Genomic DNA, 19,774 nt, shown 5'->3' with positions numbered 1-19,774 from the left:
TGTTGGTTCCATTGGTTTTGAGGTTACTAAAATGTGGGTATAAGTATTTGAACAACAGTAGCCTATTCCAGAAGTGGCACTTATGGCAGGAGGTGACCCTGGCAAGCTGTGGTCACTGTGCCTTGCCAAGTGAGGAAGATTGCCAGGTGCTATGCTGCTTCATGCTGACCCCACATGGTTCTCTGCCCCATCATCATTGCCTTGTCAACTCATTCCATCTATGTGGAACAATTATTTCTAATGTCAGGTGGGGCAAGTCCCCAGCACAGGACACTGTGTATCTAGTCATGGCTGTTCCCACCCACACTCCAGTAAGTCCCACCTTAGACCAAGGTAGAAATTTCCCAGAGACTTGGCCCAGGTTTGACAGTGGGAGGAAGGGGAACATGATGTGTGATTTGCATCCTCTCTATGGATGTTCAAGGCACTAGGGACCACACTGGCCAGAGTTCTGATGCTTGAGATAGATAGATAGAGGAGAATCCATCTGTCCAGGCCAGAGGGAGGTTTCTGTTTAATTTCTTCCATTCCAGCTCAGAGAGCATATGATCTCACAGTCGTCTGCTCAGAGATCTTGACTAATATGTATTCTCTCTGCATTTTGTCACCTGCCTTGGAGAACCTTAGTATTCAAGATTCGGGGACCTTTGCTTCATAGCAGTTCTAATTTGTAAACAAGGTTGAGTCCCTAGCAATATTCTTAAAAAGTCATTCTGTGCATAGAGTAGTACTGCTTCTTTGCATATGTGAAGCTGCAGGTCCAAATACACAATTTCCATCTTGGTGAGATGGAGAACTGTGACCTAGGTGTACAGACCCAAACTTACTGCATGGTGTTGTCCCAATACCATGCTCTTCTGCCATTGTAATCCATAGTCTATTTTCAGTCTCTGGGAATGTGAGTGCTCCAGGGACCTTGCCTGCTGCAGGCACATGCTAGTTTCCTTTTGAGTCTTTATGATGTCTCCCAGCATGCTGATTTGAGAGCCCTTGCTGTAGTAACAGGTATCAGAATTTCACTAGTGCTGCGTCTATGGCCCTGAAACTGAGGTCTCCCCTTTTCAGGTCTAGCAAATAATATTTCAGTACAAATAACTAGTTCCCCTGGCTTTAAGAATCTTCCACCAGTCATCCTCATGGTCCCTATGCCTGTGAGCAAGGGGTCTGACAGAGATGTCCCATTAGACCTGAGTGTTCCACGTTCTCTTGTGTGCTGCTGCACATGGACCAACTGTGGGTCTCTGTACTAACCATCACCTTCTGCAAAGAAATTCCACCCTGAGCTCTCCAGGAGATATGATGTACATGGTGATGTGCAAGCTGACAGGCCCAGCAGCCTTGGATCCCCTGTTTGTCTTTGGTCAGGAAGAGCAGGAAGGGACTCTAGAAGGAGGAATGAAGTCTGAGCACAGCCCCTGGCCCCAGGCTGTGTAGGCTGCATTGAGCTCAGTGCTTATTCTACAGTCCCATGGGTTTTGGAATAGTCTGAAAACTGTTCTCTGTCTTGTAAGGGTGGAGTGAAAGCATTGGTTTCCAGGGACCTCAGATTGTCTCCAGGGACCCTGAGTCCCTGGCTGCTTCTGGCTTCCACTGTTTCCCTGTAGGAAGAAGAGTTCCTACACCAGTGAGGCCCCCTCCTCCTCCCTAATACCCCCACATTCCTTCACACGTACACATGGCTGCAGTTGCCAATACCACCACGGCCTCTGCTCCTAATTGACTTCTGGATGGTATTTTGCAATCAGCTTTATCTAAGGATAATCCCAAAGGGCTCATGGTGGGGACAAAACTTAGAGAAGCAGAGAGAAGGTGGGGGAGGAGAGAGAGAGAGAGAGAGAGAGAGAGAGAGAGAGAGAGAGAGAGAGAGAGAGAGAGAGAGAGAGATCACTTGGGCCCTGGAGGCATCAGGAGGAAGGGTCCTGAGGCTCCACATTGGATGTTCCAGCAAGAAATGACTTTACTGAGTTCCATTCCTGCCCTTGCTACCAATCTTCCAGGTACAAAATGTTATCAGCTGACATGCTCCAGTACCTGGCTGCCACATCTAGTGGCTTCAGTCCTTTCACTGGTGCCGATGCACCATGAACTGAACCTGCAGACGGCATCTTGTGTCTCAGGATTCTGTGCATTTGCATCCTGTGCTCCCCGGTTATGTGGAACTGAGATGTGCTGTTGACACTCTTCCTGGGGAGATGGGAGGAATAATGAACAAACGTCTACTAAGCTCAGTTGGAGCTATCCAGCCTTTTACTTCCTGTGTCTTAACCATCTCCTCCTTATTATGAAATGTTTCACCTCCATTTGGAATGTCTTGTGTCTTCAGGAGCTTTCCTCCAAATGGAATGCCTTATCTTGGAGTAAACTGCTACACAAAATGTGTATCCAGGTACAGGGCTAGATGACCCAGGCTCTAGGTGACCACATGCCTGACTCAGGTTCTGACTGGCCTTCCTATCAATTAGATGAGGCTTTGCTTTTCTGTAGCTTACACTGATGTGCAAGGGACCAGTTGTGTGTGTCTGTGAGAACATGGACAGAGACTGTGTGGAGACCAGGTAAATGTGTAAACAGGCATCTGTGTTTCTATTGGCTGACTACACATGACTGGTTGGGATCTGTGTCTAAGGCAAAGAGCTTTCATTGACACTTTAGGAGGAATGACTTTCTGCTGTTCTTTGAGGACATTTTGTAAACATCACTTCACCCAGATAGCCCAAATCCACACACCATTTGCTCCTGAAATCACAGGGCTCGGTTTCTATGACTTTCTTTGGGTATTTGGACTTACTAAGTTGGAGACCCCACTGTCAGGGACTCTGAAGTTCTGTCTTTCTGCTGGGTTTACCATGCACTTAAAGAACTTTCCACCTGCAGACAGCACTCTGAGCATAACCACCACACAGGGCCAATCCTTACCTTCAGGATCTCAAGCCCTTTCAGTTAAAAGTAGCAATGATCTATGCCTCCCCTTTCAATGAAAGGCTGGATATTAACTCAAAAACAATGATCTGTTTGATTTAGCTAATATCCAGTATTATTTGACAAGGCTTTATTTCTAGGCCTGGCATTCAAATTCTCCAGTCTTCACCCAAGCCTCATGTGCTCATTGTGAGTTTTTCTCCCCTTCCCCACTCTCCATGCTAAATCAGCCTGCAATCTCCCATAGCCCCATTCCCAAGGTGTTCTGTGAGGTCCAAGAGCATGGGCCAGGGCAGGCAGCCAGGTCTGAGCAGGTCTTCTAAAGGTAAGAATCAGTGTCCTTCCCCCATCCCATACTTGGGCCACACCCCAGCCCATTCTCACTTCAGAGACTCATCCACTGATGTAGGAGGCACACAGAAAGTCAATAGCAATCTTGAAAGAGGAGGGCCTGAACCTTTGTGTCAGCAACCTGCTGAAAGCCCCCAGGGTAAGGCTCCTGCCAAACACCTCAGGGAAGGTGCTGGTGACTATGCTTCGGAGCACGTCCACAATTACAACAACAACTTCTGCTATCATCTGAAGGACTATGAGGAGGACAGCGGCCCCCATCCTGAAGAGGAGAGAGCAGCCGAATCAGGTGGCAGGGTCTATGAAGGAGCTCTAAGCCTGGACAACAGTGAGATCCAACAGGGCAGCCTCAACCAGGGAGGCCACATGAGCCTGGGTCCTGAAGGTGACCACAGCAACCAGGTTGCCATGGAGGCGGACCCAGAGGAGCCAGCCATCTTGCTGGCTGAGGTTCCAAGGCACCAGCCCAGCAGGCACCAAATCCAGTTCCATTTCACACAGTGGCAGCTGCAGGAAATGGAGACCATTTTCCAAGAAACCCAGTACCCGGATGTGCTCACAAGGTATGTGGCTGTCATTAGGAGGCACCCTGGCCTCCAGGGACTAGTGTTCATATTGACCTGGCCTTTACCCCTTCTGGGGAGGCCCATCTTCCCCATTCATTTCCAAACCACAGGTAGCTTCTACCTCATTATGGGTGTGGGGAAGTTGCTTTGTGGCATCGAGCTCAGTGTTTGAATCAAAGTTAGTGTTTTCATGCAGTGGTGGCATGCGACAGGTGTGCTTGCTGCTCATGTCCTTCTGTATCTCGGTTCTCAACCGTGGTGCAACACAGGTGAATGAAAATCGTGTAGGAACTCAAACTATTCCGATGTGTTAGAATTCTACAATGTTATGATTTGTCTGACAGAGCTCTAGAAGTCCATTCCTCTTGACCAACTGTATCAAAATTCCCTTCTTCTTCTACCCCAGAACCTGATGTCTTCTTCCTTCCTGGTGTAAACAGTAGTGCTCTACAGGCCGCCTCTGACAGAGATCAAAGTCCTTTTATAACTGATTTGTCAGAGTTCTCGGGCTTCTCAGCTGTAGTTTCTGCTGCTGTTCAGGTCTTTTTGGGTCTGAATCTCACACTACTGTATCAACATACCCTGTCTTTGTTCAGAATCCCTCCTCTGAGGAGTTCAGGGTTGTTTTTGCCTTGTGGCTATGGGGGTGGGGTTGCTGTTACCTGGGATGACAAAACCCTCTTCAGCTCCAGGCTTCTGGTCTTGGCTATGTAAACTCTGAAATGGAGTTACTGGATTGAGTCTTTTCCTACGCAATGCTTTTCCTCACATGGTGCATGAGTAGATATTTCCACCCACAGTCTAGAAGCTCCTGTTTTCTCTGCATCCTCACCTCTTGATTGTGTTAGCTACCCCACTGGGTAAGAGATTGTGACAGTGTTCTTTCCAAACATTTTCCTACGCTGTGGTTGTCTTTGTCACTTTTGTGTGTCTGTGGTGAGGGTTGAAGGCAGGGAATATGTACACTCCACAGGCAGTCCACTAAATCTATGGCCACAGCCACCATTGCTTGGTTGATACTAAGGGGGTGTTTGGTTTCTTTAAAAATGGACTTCCTTTGGAGTCCTTGCTGAAATGGACCTCCCAGTGTAAACCAAGCTAATCTTGTTCTTGAGGCTATCCTCTCTCTGGTGTTCAAGTACTAGGAATACAAATCTGAGACTCCCTGCCTGGGCTACGAGCCTCCTCTTACTGATTCAGATAGGGTCTTTCTACCTTCCTTAAGTTGACCTTGAACTTAAACTAGAGCCCACACAGGCCTTATATTGTGACCCTTCTGCCTTAGATTCCAAAGTAGCTGGACTTACAGGTCTCCACTATCAGTTCTGGCTACACACTCTTGGTTGTATCCTATAATACACGGAAGATTATATTTTTGATGTGCTCTATTTTATCTCATTTTCTCCCCACCCACTCCTCTACTCCCCACCCCGACTCCTTCCTGGTCTTCCCATTAGGTACTAAACAAAATTTATAGGAAACAGTGTCAGGAGAATAAGATCCTGTCATCATGCAGCCTTTCACATATTTCCTACCTATTCCTATGCTTAAAATTTTCATAATATCTCTATCATAGACTTCTGCCTTTGTACTCATTTATAAAATACTGCATTGAAATTATTTGTGAAAGCTAATTAGAGTCATCTTGACCATCAATCTACAACACAACACTTTAAATGTTGTGATGATACGAAACCTTTGAAAAACATGTCGCTTTATCAATGACAAGTCCTTGAGAAGTTTAGCAGGAAGACAAAGATTTTCACAAGTACACACTGTTTCCAGCCTGTGATGCTTCTCAAATCCTTGACTAGTGATCTCTGTGCCTTTCTCTACACAGACGGGTGCTTGCCAGAAACATGAATGTGCCCGAAGCCAAAGTGCAGGTCAGTAAATCTGAGAAAGCATGGGGCAGGCCATCTGGAACACTTCAGGTCTTGGACCAATTGTCCTGGGTCTTTTTAAGTAGGTGTTGAAAGGATGAATATTGTTGTTGGTGGAGCTGGTTACTGGGGGAAAATTCATGAGGCATGGCCAAGACTATAAGAGTTACAGGGGGCTTTATTAGAAGGGAAAGTGGGGAGATGGAGGGGTGCCAGGCCTGGGTGGAGGGAGCAGAGCAGAGCAGAGAACAGAGAGCAAAGAGACAGAGGGTGGGGGTCCACATCTGGCTTTTTAAGGCAGGATTGCATGATGACATGGCAAGTATGTTGTTGCCAGTGCCTGCTGATGATGTAAGACACTGCACATGTACAGGTGTATGATTGCTCTCTTTCCCGTGATGGCAGTCACTGGAATCCTCATTGGAAGGTGGAAGAAGTATATTTCAGCTAGTGCTTCTTGCCTATTCCTGGAAGGAAAGTGACTTCCTGGTGGAAACAGGAACCCAAAACAACCACATGCTGCTCATGTTCTTTGTGCAAAGCCAAGGTCTTTATACAGCAAGGACTTTATAATTATGTACATGTAGAATACATACCTGTGAGTGCTGTCAATGACTGATTGATAAGTAAAGCTGATTGGCCAGTAGCCAGGCAGGAAGTATAGGTGGGACAAGGAGAGAGAATGCTGGGAAGTGGAAGGCTGAGGCAGAGAGATGCTGCCAGCCACCGCCATGACAAGCAGATGTTAAGATACCTGTAAGGTATGCACTACATGGCAACTTATAGATTAATATAAATGAGTTAATTTAAGATATAAGAACAGTTAGCAAAAAGCCTGCCATGGCCATACAGTTTATAAGTACTATAAGTCTCTGTGTGTTTACTTGGTTCGGTCTGAGTGGCAGCAGGACTGGTGGGTGAGAGAGATTTGTCCTGACTGTGGGCTAGGCAGGACCAGAAAAACTCTAGCTACATGAGAGTGCATGGCTATTTACCTAAGATTCATGTTTAATTCCTTCACCACCATTGTCCTTTACAGGAAACTAATGTGGAGTCATTCGGGGCTGAGGATGCTGCTGTAGAGACTCAAGTTGATGCAGGATCAAACAGAGCTATCAAAGGATTCAGTTGCGTTGAATTACTAAAAATTAGCTGTGCACACTTAGCTAAAGGATAATCTACTAGCTATCGGGGCAAGTTACCAATCTACCCATGGAACCCACAAGAACCAACTCATGGATGGTATGATGAGACTGATGTGGGGAGCATAGTCCAAGTGGTTGCTCCTCCTCCTCTGTGAGTGTGGGTGAGATAGCAGCACTCAATTTTAATCTGGGCGATTGTTTTCAATTCAGATGTTGCCTCCACTCTAACACATTGTCCAAACTGTCCCAAGGGCAGTGGAAGAGAGCAAGGATTAATGCCCTTGAAATTTTGTCTAAGATATGGAATAGTCAAAACCAGTTAATTTATTAGAGATGACCCAGCATTGGTAAATAAGATACCTGTAAAAGGGTACCTTGAAAATCACATTAAATATTCATGTGTCTGCTGGGAATTGAACTCAGGACCTCTGGACAAACAGCCAGTGTGCTCTTAGCCTCTGAGCCATCTCTCTGGAACCTTCTAAACATCACTATCTTGCCATATGACTATGCGGCCCCTCTAGACCTCAACCACGTGGACACACGCTTTCTGTTGTGGCTCTGCCTACAGATGTTCCTTTGGGTCTGTGAGGTTCTGTCAACTTCTAGTGATAATGCTGTTCTGTACAACCTAACTCACTGGCAGGAACACATTACTGGGTCTTCCAAGCACTAGAACAAACTTTTTTCAATTGACAGTTGCAGAATTGTGGAGTGTTTTTACATTGATCTTTTGCTAATGCAGTTAGCAGTATGTTTTACATGTATGACTTAATATAGCCTTGAATTGTAAAAAAAAAAAAAACATATTCACATGTCTTGCACCGAGTCTCTTCCAGAACTTAGCACAGGGCTGCTGCTCTCCCTGTGTGATCTGAAGGAGCAGGCATACTATGACTTTTCAGAAATAGTGATTGCTGGTACTGTTTTCAGTTTCCTGTGAAGAAGGTAGGGTTAACTAGAGTCTAGCCATGGCCTCCAACACTGAACACACCCTGCCGGCTCCTGCCCTGGGTGGCTGAGCATTTGGAAGACAGCTGCTGATGGGCAGTTCAGAATGCCAGTGTCCCGATGATGTGCCTCTTTGCATCAAAGTGCCCAGCATGCTGAGACATTTCCTGTTCTCCTCTGCTTTCAGACTTGGTTTAACAACAGGAGAGCCAAACAGAGGGCCAGTGAGAAGAAAGCGATGCTCAGGAGCGCACCACCTGGGATCCAGGACCACATTTCCATGAAGGATGTGGGGAAAACCCTTGGATGCCATCCTTGTCCAGGAGCCACATGGAGATGGGCTGTTTGCTGTCACAATTCAGTCACTCATGAGGAAAAAAATATGTTTCTCTATATCATTAGCATTGGTATAACTGTGGTGATATTGTGCTCCCCAAAATATTGTGCACCGTAATAAACTTATCTGGGGTCAGAGAACCGAACAAGCACTAGATATAGAGGCCAGAAAATGGTGGCACACACACCTTTAATCCTATCACTTGGGAGTTTAAATCCACACTGGAAACAGCCAGGCATGGTGACTCACGCCTTTAATCCCAGGAAGTGATGGCAGAAAGCAGAAAGTTATACAAGGCGTGAGGACCAGGAACTAGGCTGGTTAAGTTTTAAGGCTTTTGAGTAGCAGTTCAGCTGAGATTCATTCTGGATGAGGACTCAGATTCTTCCAGTCTGAGGAGACAGAATCAGCTTAGGAATTGGCAAGGTTAGCAAGCTGTTGCTTGTTCTGCTTCTCTGATCTTCCAGCGTTGACCCCAATACCAGGCTTCAGGTTTGATTTTTATTAATAAGAACTTTTAAGATTCAAGATACATCTGGTGCCCAACATTCATGGTACAAATGTGAGAAAAAGCTACTTGCCTGTGGACTTGTAGGCCCCAGGTCAAACCCGAGCTACATGTTGCCGGTTGTGGTGGCACACTGGTTGGATTTACTGAAGGAGGCAGAGACAGGAGGATCCCAAGTCTGAGGCTAGCCCAGGAGGCTCGCTAAAGAGAAGTTTTGGCCTCGGCCAAGCCACAAACCGTGGTGGTATGACCATGGAGGCAGTGGCTGTTGTTCCATGTTGCTGGCTGCTTCTCATCATGTTGGTGTTGCTGCTACCTGGGACAAAAGGTTTACTGCTGCTCGTTCAGAGAAGAATTGCCAGGACCATCCTGTTATAAGAAAGCATCGGCAAAGGTCGGTTTAGAAAAGTTTGGCAAGACAAATGGTGGGGGAAAATTGCTGTAAAGATTTTCTCTTCTAGGGGAGAACATTCATGGTTCTGAGAAACAGACATTTATCAAACTGTGATTGCTCCAAACCACAGAGGACACACACACACACACACACACACACACACACACACACACACACACACACACATCTGCGGGAACCATGACCGCGCCTAACAGCAACTTTGAAATCTTCAAAAGGATGACGGGACCCAACAACAATGATTCCACATGGACTATAGTAAAGCCATTAAGCTGATTAACACCAAGGAAAGATCATCTTTGGACTACAAATTGCTCAGGACAGTTTTAAGATGGCTAGCTGAGATGATCCTGATTCATAGACAACTCGAGCAAAGACTTGAGTTGAGACAAATCCTATATTTTCCCATTATGCAGACTGGGCAATAAATGATACAGCTACCTCTCCCAGGACTTGACAATTAACCCAAAAAAATTCTTTTCAGCATTCTCTAAAGATGTCTTCACCCCCAGAAAACAGAAAGTAATTTTAAGAACATGACGCCCACATTCCCAAGAGGTGCGGTGGGTGGTTTTTGGTTGTTTAATGGGTTATGGATATTGTTATTGTTTATGATGGTTGGTTACAAGCTGTTAATTGTTAATGGTCAGAAAAAAAGCTGAGCAAGGAAATTAGAGTTAGAGTTTTTGTTTAAAAAAGAAAAAAGAGAATATAGATATGAGGTAGATCATTGAATCTACTCTGAGAAAAAAGATAAAGAAATAATAGGATAAATGTGTAGATCATTGAATCTACTCTAAAAAGAAAAAGGGGAAGATATAAAAATGACAAAAGGTAGATTATTGAATCTATTATGAAAAGAAAAAAAAGAGAATATGGATATGGTAAGATAAAAAGGTCAGTTATTGAATCTACTTTTAAAAAGGAACTACTTGTTTTAAATAGGATGAGTAATGAAATTTTTGTCTGAGTTTATCAAATGTTACTGGACTGGACATTGTTAATATACATAATGGAGGGGTTTTTGTCTGAATTTGTCAAATGTTAATGGACTAGACACTGTTAATGTAATTTCTGACTGTACATAATATATATACTTATTGGATATAGTTTTTCTTGTACTAGTTATAAGCTTTTTTAAATTTTTGACAAAAAGGGGTAAATGTGGTGATATTGTGTTCCCCAAAATACTGTGCACCCTAATAAACTTATATGGGGTCAGAGAACAGAACAGCCACTAGATATAGAGGCCAGAAAATGGTGGCACACACACCTTTAATCCTATCACTTGGGAGACAGAGATCCACATGGATCTCTGTGTTTAAAACCACACTGGAAGCAGCCAGGCATAGTGACTCATGCCTTTATTCCCAGGAAGTGATGGCAGAAAACAGAAAGATATATAAGGTGTGAGGACCAGGAACTAGGCTGATTAAACTTTTAGGCTTTTGAGTAGCAGTTCAGCTGAGATTCATTCTGGATGAGGACTCAGATTCTTCCAGTCTTAGGAGAGAATCAGCTTAGGAATTGGCAAGGTGAGGAAGCTGTGGCTTGTTCTGCTCCTCTTATCTTCCAACGTTGACCCCAATACCAGGCTTCAGGTTTGATTTTAATAATAAGAACTTTTAAGATTCGTGCTACAGTATAACAGGATCAATAAAGAAAGATTTTCACAATATTTTCTTCTGTTTTGTAGAATGTAGATGCAAAATGTTCTCTGTACACAAGATTCAAACAGATTGGCAAAGAGGTCTTCTTTTATGAGGTGGCATGCCTGTGTCACCTTCAGTAGCCCCTGTACTTCACAGTTGTTTCTCTGGTCTCTCTGGATTTGCACAGAAAGTGCCTTGTTCTCTGTCTCTCACTCCTGACCCCCATTCTGAATGCGTAGGAGCAGAAACATGTCCAAGTATCCTCATTGTCCCCAGTAGGTGGTCAGTGCGTTTTCAGACAGCACAGCCTCCTGCCCACACTCATGAGTTCAGTACACACCTGAATCTTCCAAAGGCCAGTCACAGGACTCACTGGATCAGGCAGCACTCGTCTTCACTGTTGGAATACAGGTCTCTGCTCACCTGACCCGTCTTCTGTGCAGCAAGCATGGCCCTAGGAGCCACAGTAGACAGAGGTCCTGCTGCTTCAAAAGAATCCTGGAATGATCTGAGACTTCAACCATACCAGGCTGGAGGGAGGCTTCCTTCTGTTTTCTCCTAACCTGGAGCCAACAAGATATGTTTATACACAGTCTAAAAACTCATATCGCTGAAATTTGTGAGTTGAATAAAGTCCATTCCTCACTGATTTACAGTAAATGGAGACATCATAACTGCTTAAAGAATAAGAATGTGGTCTTTATTTTATTGTTTTGAGAGTATGTTTTGAGTAAGATGGAGCTTAACCTCATCTCACAAAGGATGAGTGAAATTCTGATCTTTCCTCTAACTCCTGGGTGGTCAGATAACAAGCATCCCAGAAAGGAACACCTACTAGGCTTTAGAAGTTCTAGTGATCATCCAGGGCTTTCAGTTTGCCAGGGGAGCACTCTGCCACTGGATAAACATTCTCATCCTTAACACAGCTGTCTTTGCAAAATTGACCAGAATTAGAAAGAAGAATGTCTCAGCTCCTGGAGACTTGTCAAGTGATATAGCAAAGAGGAGGGGTGGGAAATGTCCATGTGCAGATTTATTGGTGAGGGAGTATCCAGAACTGTGAGGCAAGTCTTTTTATAGAAGGAAAACTCCTACTCAGGCACCAGGGCTCCCAAATATTCCCACACAAAAAAGAAGAACTGCCTTGTCATATGCTTTTTTTTTTAGTGCCCTTCAAGTCTCAGAAGGATCAGAACAAGTTGGAAAATAGTGGCTGCCATGGGCTCAGTCTGGACACATGCCAGGGAAGGGGCTGCTTGGCTGACTATTCTGGGGTGGGGAACAGGGTTTAAAGGCCTGCTCTTGACAATTTGACTATTCTAAGAAATTAGGTGTGTGTGTGTGTGTGTGTGTGTGTGTGTGTGTGTGTGTGTGTGTGTGTGTATGTGTGTGTGTGTGTGTGTGTGTGTGTGTGTGTGTGTGTGTGTGTGTTCAAGAGAAAGTTTAGGAACCTGAGCACAGGTATGACAATTCTCACAGCTTTTGCCAGCACTCATGAAGGCTGAACAGTACTACTAAACTCCTCCCCAGTATCCCTGGTGAAGATGAGCCCTCTGCTCTGCCTGCTGAAGGACCAGCAGGCCCTGCAACCCTGACCAAGCTCCTGGAAAGGCCGAGCATGGAAGCATGACAGGCTCTAACTTCACTTTGTGTGAAATCCTAAAGAAGAAACTCCCAGATAAACACATTAGCTTAATAACCCTTCTTTGCCAAGTACCAGGAACCCAGTATGGAGTACTGGACCAACAGATATGGTCCACACAGTTCCACACGGCCTCTAGAGCTACTGGGGCGATCTTTTCTTAGTGCCAGCAAATGGGTTCCCCTAGTTGACCTCCACACGTTCCCTAGGAAGCTAAATCACCAGAGCAAAAGGACTCAAGAAGTTGCAACTTGGAAGGCTCCTTCTACACTCTGCTTGCCCAAGGGCCACACCTTCCCTGTAAACACATCCTGCTCACTGAAGCTTCAAACTGCTATTGGTTTTAGACCTCAGGGTCTCAGTCCATAGCAACTGTCAATCATCCCAGGAAGCCAGGAAGGAAGGCTTCTGATTGGTTAAGATAGCCTGGATGTCAGGTCCTTAGGTCCAGAAGAGAAAGAAGCCTTCCTGGTGGAGTAGTTCCAGAACTATAGGGGGCTCCCTCTCCGAATGTGAAGAGACTCAGAGGAAGGCAAACCTCAAGCGACTTTGACAGCATTCCTGTCATGGATCATGGAAACATCAACCACCTGCCTCTTGAGGGTCCTGACCAGGAAAAATGGAAAGGTCAGTGCATGCTAAGAGTGGTGGGTTGGCCATGTCCGTAGGGGATGCTGTCCCTCAGAGGTGACTGGAGAGGCCTGGGGCACTGAGGGCTTCACCTGCTGTGATCTCATTGCGACTTTGCACCACGCCGGGTCCTGTCGTCTCTTCTTTCTGTTTCCCACTTTCAGGTGCTGAGACACCCATGCTCTCACCATATGAAGAGGGGAAAAAACGAGGAAGAGAGTAGAAGGGACCACCCTGGGTCGGGAGCCCCAACAGCAGAATGGAGAGGAGGAGAACAGAAAAACAGGGCAGAGTGGAGAAGGTCCCTCTGCTGCTGTACCTTCAGGCCTCATGGATGACCCACAGGGTACCAGTCCCAATAGTGAGGAGAACGAGCGTCCATCTCAGAAGCCAGTTCCTGAGAGCAAAGGGGGCACCGAGGCTGTGCAGCTTTGCAACCTGTGTACAGCATATGTCACATCTGGTGCCCCGAGTACAGTGTGTGTCAGTAACAGTGCCTGGTGTACAGCCTGTTCCTGTTCCTGTGCCCCAGGTACAGCCTGTGCCTCTTACTGTGCCCCAGGTACAGCCTGTGTCAATCACTGAGTCCCAGAAAGAGCCAATGCCTGTTTCTGTTCCTCGTGTATAGTCTATGCCAGTTTCTATGTCCAATGTACAGCATATGCCAGTTAAGGTATCTAGCACACCACCTATGGCAGTTCCTATTGCACACCCTGTGCCACTCCAGGTGGGTTGTGTACAGCCATACCAGTTACAGTACCCAGTGTGCAGTCTATGCCAAGTACAGTGTCCCCCAATGAGCAGCCTGTGCCATTATTGGACCCCATGTCCACCCTGAGTCAGTTCTGACGCCCAGTGCACAGTCCATTCCAGTTACCGTGCCCAAAATGCAGCCTGTACCAGCATGGGGGTCCTGCTGCTGCCTCTGTGACAGGGCTACAGCTGCAGGAGTTGGAACACCTTTTCCAGAGAAATCACGATCCAGTGCTGAAGAAGGGTAAACACTTTGTGTGGCTTCAAGTCCTTTCATAGGGAACAAGCTGGTACAGAGAGGCCTCTGGCTCCCTGGCAGCTGTCCTTCTTGTCTTCATTCACTGAAAAGTTCAGATCACATTTTGAAGTTTTATTTTGTCTTGGAATGAGTGTGTGTGGGGAAGAGAAGAGCTTTGTCTCACATTGGGAGGTCAGAGGACAGCTGGAAGGACTTGGTTCTCTCCTTCCAGGATGTGGGTCCTGGGCTCAAAATCATCTCCTGAGGCTGGCTGGCAGGCATGTTCTTCCGCTGGCCATTTTGTCTGCCTCCATTTTGCCTTCCAGAACTAAAGCCACCCACACATTCCAGCGTGCAAGACACCTGCCTTGCTGTCCTAGGGTTCCAAAAGGGAGTGGGAGCCCTGTAAACTGGGAGTGGAGCTGTTCTCGTGTAGTATTTAAGTGGAACAAGTAGAAATGTTTGTCCAGTGCCTGTTGATCTAAGTAAGGTCCTGTTACTCCAGGCCTAGGAAGCCTGAATTTTGGTTGGAGTAATACAGGGTACCACTCTGCCTTTGTTTAAAATATTGATACATTTGTACATGGTATATATTTTGGCTTTGTGATTACTAACTATAAACACATGGGCACAGTTCTCTTAATCATTCTTTTTGGCATTTTCTGAAAATTTCTGTGCCGTACTCAAAAAGAGTTGTCCAAACAGATAAGCTTCAGTGTTGGGCATTGTGGCTTCTGCATGTAATCCCAGCACTGAGAAAGCCAAGCCTAGATGACAGTAGTTAGTCCCTGGAAGGCCTGAACTACAGAGAAATCTTCTCAACATAGAGAAAATACACTATGTTTATCAAACCAGGTGTGTCTGTATTCCCACTACTCTGAGAAGGAATCTAGGTCACACTTTCAAGGTCATTCTCAGTTATGTGACTAAAGCCATGCCAATCCCCAGCAGACCCCTTTTGCTGGTGGTTTAGGCCTGTTTTTTTTTCTTTTCTTTTCTTTTCTTGTCTTCTGATTTTCTTATGCAGGGTCTCACTCTGAAGCCCAGAATGGCCTCTAATTTTCAGGAAAGCTCTTGTTTAAGTCTCCCTCATGCTGGCAATCCAGGACTGTGGATGATAATGAGCAGAACAATAATGAGAGTTTTTATAACATTCATTTTCTGTCTGATGTGATTTTACCATTTCATTCCTGGACCAGAATGTGGCTCAGCAGGTAAAGGGTCATGCTAAGCTGAGACCCAAAGAGCCAAGTCCTGGAAGCCACGCTCTGATTCCCCATGTACACTGTGATCTAAGTTGCAGACACACACACACACACACACACACACACACACACACACACACACACACACACACACACACACAGACACTCATTACATGAAGCAAATGTAACAAGCCATTTTCCTGATGATCAGGGTGTTGGGCATCCTTATGTGTTAACGGAACTTAGAAATCCTCAGGTAATATCCAAGAATCCATCCTTTTTTATTTCTATTTGCCTTTCCACCATGGCCAAGGCCCTCACAATGTGTGCATTTGTTTTTATAGTTCTTCATTTGTATTAAGTAATGTTTTGAGGCAGTTTTGTGCTCCACACACCCAGCGGTCGGAGCATCTGTTTGAGGTATTTGCTGTCTCTATTGGTGTTTGTAAATTGCTAATTAGCTATGTGCTTAGGGTTTGACTATGGATAGCACCTTTCTGATGCATTAAAATCACCTGTAGAAACTGGCTGTCCGAGAGGGTAGGGGACTGAGACAAGTATTTAAATAAATACAGAGTCCTTTGCATGCTTTATTTCATCTGTGGTGTCAAACACTGAACCTCTGTCGTTATTACTCTCAGAAAACAGCTGGCAAGATGGATGGAAGTTCCTAAAGCCAAAATGCAAGTGAGTAACCCACAAGAGAATATTTGACAACCTAGCCATTGGAGAACTTGCTTCAGGTCTTGGATATGTCTGTCCTGCCATTGAAGTTGTGGTGTTCTTTTGACCTCACCATGCCTCACATTACTTTAAAGTGTGTGTGTGTGTGTGTGTGTGTGTGTGTGTGTGTGTGTGTGTGTGTGTGTGACATACTCATGAGTACCTATGGAAATCAGAAGAGGATATGGGATGCCCCATAGCTGGAGTTACAAATGATTGTGAGCTACCAGACATGGGAGCTGGGAACTAAACTCAGGTCCTCAGGATCAGGAAATGCTCTTAATCCTTGAGCAATCTCTGTGGCCACCTCAGAGTAATTTTCAGGTTTTGTGGTCTTTGTGGGGAGAAAATAAAACCAGAAGCCACACAAGGCAGAAGGGGCACATTTCAAATGGAACCCAACTTTCTAATGGAACACGGATTAGTACAAAGTCATTTTCATTCCTTACACGCATAAATATTACACATACAGTATCCTTTCAATAAACTATGAGTATAGGTGCTGTAACTTACAAAATGTGTACACATGATATATGTTAAGAGTTATTTCTCAGGTTTCAAACCTGGGACGCATGGCTAAGGTGTGTATTTAACATATAAAAATGGACCTGGCCACCAGGTTCTCCCTGCACCCAAGGTCTGTCCCTCCCTGTTACAGGGCCATCATGGCTGGCATACCCCACCCTCATCCTAAATTTGTCCAGCCCAGGGGCCTGGCTGCCCTTCCCAGCTGTTGTTCCCTGTAAAATGAAACCATTTTGGTCAACAGGCCTCTCATCTACTCTCTTTGGGTCTCCTGGATGCTGCACCTGTTTCCCATCTCTCCCCTCTCCATTATCTTCCCAACTATCCCCATGGGACACCTGAGTGTGGTCATGTCCAGTCTGGACTCTCCCAGATGTCCCTGCCTCTGTCTATGCTCTCCCACATATTTATAAGGAACCTTCTCCTTTATACCTATAATCTCCCATATATCTATAAGGAACCTTCTCCATCATACTTTTGCTCTCCCATATACCTGTAAGGAACCTTCTCCATCATACCTATGTTCTCCCATATATCTATAAGAACCTTCTCCATCATACCTATGCTCTCCCATATATCTATAAGAAACCTTCTCCATCATACCTATGCTCTCCCATATATCTATAAGAACCTTCTCCATCATACCTATGCTCTCCCATATAAGAACCTTCTCCATCATACCTATGCTCTCCCATATATCTATATAAAACCTTCTCCATCATACCTATGCTCTCCCATAGATCTATAAGAAACCTTGTCCTTCATACCTTCGACCAATCATGTTGCTTTCCTCCTTATTTCTTTTTTCATTCTTCTGTTGCAGAAACCCAGGGCGCGACATGTTCCTTTCCTCCTTATTTCTATTTTCATTCTTCTGGTGATGAAACCCTGAACCAGTCATGCTCCTTTCCTTTTTTATTTATATATTTTTTCAGTTATCTGGTGCTGACACCGGGAATGGCATAAATGGGCTCCCTTCTGGGGAACTCGGCCATTCCTAGACTAGCAGCTAATCTGACTCTCCTAAGGTATGTGGGGATCATTTGTTTCTGCCGGCTTCTGCCACCCACAACACTTGATTCCAAACTCTTGAGTCTTATTCCTCAGCTGCTGCCTCCCTCTATCTGCTTTCTACCTACTGCTCCTATCTCTCTGCTCTTCGGCCTGCTAAGCCCTCCATGTGGGCACCTCCACACTCTAGACATGTTCCTCTGGCCCTCAGCCTGCTGCTCCTCTGGCCTGCTACACCCACATGGACATCTCCCTTTTCTCCTGCTCTCTCCTCTGTCCTTATCTACTGAAGAAGTGTCACCTCAAGCTGCCTGCTTTGTTTACTGTTACCACAAAAGCCACACCTGTGTGCCAGGAAGTTCCTCTCACCCCCACTCTGCTCCAATCACAAGGACAAGGGACCACTTTCCTCTGTGATTTGGAACACTTTTCTCTCTGACAATTTTCCCACTCCACTTCGGATGTCCTGGATGGAAATTCTTGTCACTAAGACATATTATCTACCTCAACTACTTGCATTTCTGGGCCCTGGCCTGCTATAGCCATCTGGATCTCTCTACTCCTGGCTCCCTTTGACTCTGTATCCCCCTCCCTCCTCCTCTCCTTACATGGCTGTCTGGTCTCATCCACTCTGGACCCTCCCAGATGTCCCTGCCTCTTGTTCTGCTCTCCCACAAATCTATTACAGACTCTTTCCTCCACCATTCCTTGGTGAAAGTCATGTTCCTACTTTTTATGTCTATTTTACATTCAGCATTTATATAAATACATATGTACAAGTACATTCAAGTCCTTTAATGCTGGTATCCTTTTGGTAGGGTTTCTCTGTGGAGTAATCCTGGGGTTATGACCTATAAAGGATTCAAATTAGTGTAGCTAGGGTTTCCATGATCCCAAAGTGTTTTAAATACTGTAAAGTAAGCATAGATTCTATCCTTACAGGCATAATTTGGATGTGCAGATAGTTGAAAGGCAGAAAGAACTCAGCACTAACAATGTTGATGTAAACTTGGTTAAACAGAGACTGATGGGAATGGGAAACAGACGCCTGGTCCCTCTGCTGTTTTGAAGCATCGGGAGAGGCCCCACAGATAAGGAACCCAGCCTTATAATTATCTGAACCACGCTGGTGCATCTGCCTGAAAATCCTGCTGACTTCCCACAGGGTGAATTACTGTAGGGAGGGGGCAGGGCATGCAACGTTTGGACATTTGTCCAGGGACTGTTCTGCAGTACTGGGGTGGAAACCAGGGCCTCCCACATTCTAGGCAAGCAGTGGACTCTGTCCCAGCCCCTCAGCCTCACACAGTACTAGCGTAGGGAGAGAGCAGGTTCCTCTGTGCAATCTAAATTATAGAGAGCAGCTAATGTCACAGGATGTCTTTTCTGATTATATCCTGATTACCCTACTGAACAAATCCCTCTTCCCTCTCATTGCAGAGATGGTTCAGGAAGAGGAGAGAACAGATCTGGTGAGGGAAGAATCTGCCAGGACTTAGCATTGCTCCTCCTAGGACATGCTCCACCTCAATCTGAATATTGTGGAGGAGCCCCAGTGTGCCTGCCTTGACCAGGATCCACTTGCAGATTCATTTTTCTCTTTCACCCACATGTTGTTACATCTTTGTTGCCTAAGAAACTGTGTTTGAAATAAATAAATTCTCAATTTCTTCATGTGTCTTCCACATTGGTATGGCATGCATGACAGTTATCAAGGAAGTACAAGTCTTTAATCCCAGCTCTTGGGAGGCAGAGCTAGGCAGATCTCTTTGTGTTCAAGGATACAGCCAGCATGGAGACACATGTCTTTAATCTCAATACCAACCATAGAAGACCTGGAGATCTGTACAGACAGGCAGTGACGAGGAGGTCATGGGGTTTGCTTTACAACCAATGAGAAGGCAGAATAGAAAGTCTATTAAAAAAGACAGACAAGAAGTAGCTCTCTTGCAGAGAGATAGGACAGCAGTGGCAGTGAAGGGTAAGGTTTTTAATCTCAACTCTTAGCTATTGCTCTGACTTCTTGGCTTTCAACTGTATATTTGGCTCTGTGTTTCTTATTTAACAAAATGGTTACATCTACATCTGGTGGTATGGGAATGAGAGCAGGAGATGGGGAGGGAGGGGAATCTGTAGTTGTTATGTAAAATAAATAAATCTTAAACTGAAAAAAGTGCCTTTAGGACAAGGCTTCCCAAGACCTGAGGAAGGCTGTAGATTGACTGTTCAATGGCTTTGCTTGGATTTACTGACCTTCACTTTGACTTCAGGAACATTCAAAGCTCCTGTAAGTTCTTTCCTGTGGAAAGAAAACCACAAATGT

The 19,774-nt window shown here is 45.3% G+C and overlaps 1 protein-coding gene across 1 annotated transcript; it reads left to right on the top strand.

Annotated features, from left to right (window-relative positions):
- Positions 1-2,529: 2,529 nt before the first annotated feature.
- LOC143271050 (uncharacterized) lies at positions 2,530-10,082 on the top strand. The gene is made up of 4 exons (XM_076562922.1): positions 2,530-2,555; positions 3,435-3,833; positions 5,677-5,722; positions 8,003-10,082. Exons 1-4 carry the CDS (start codon positions 2,530-2,532, stop codon positions 8,267-8,269), a joined length of 738 nt encoding a protein of 245 aa, XP_076419037.1. The 3' UTR covers positions 8,270-10,082.
- The last annotated feature ends 9,692 nt before the right edge of the window (positions 10,083-19,774 follow it).

The sequence above is a fragment of the Peromyscus maniculatus genome, chromosome X (genome assembly GCF_049852395.1).
Source record: "Peromyscus maniculatus bairdii isolate BWxNUB_F1_BW_parent chromosome X, HU_Pman_BW_mat_3.1, whole genome shotgun sequence".
Classification (NCBI taxonomy): Eukaryota; Metazoa; Chordata; class Mammalia; order Rodentia; family Cricetidae; genus Peromyscus; species Peromyscus maniculatus.
Note: the sequence above shows the minus strand (reverse complement) of the source record. Positions and strands in the feature narration are given on the sequence as shown.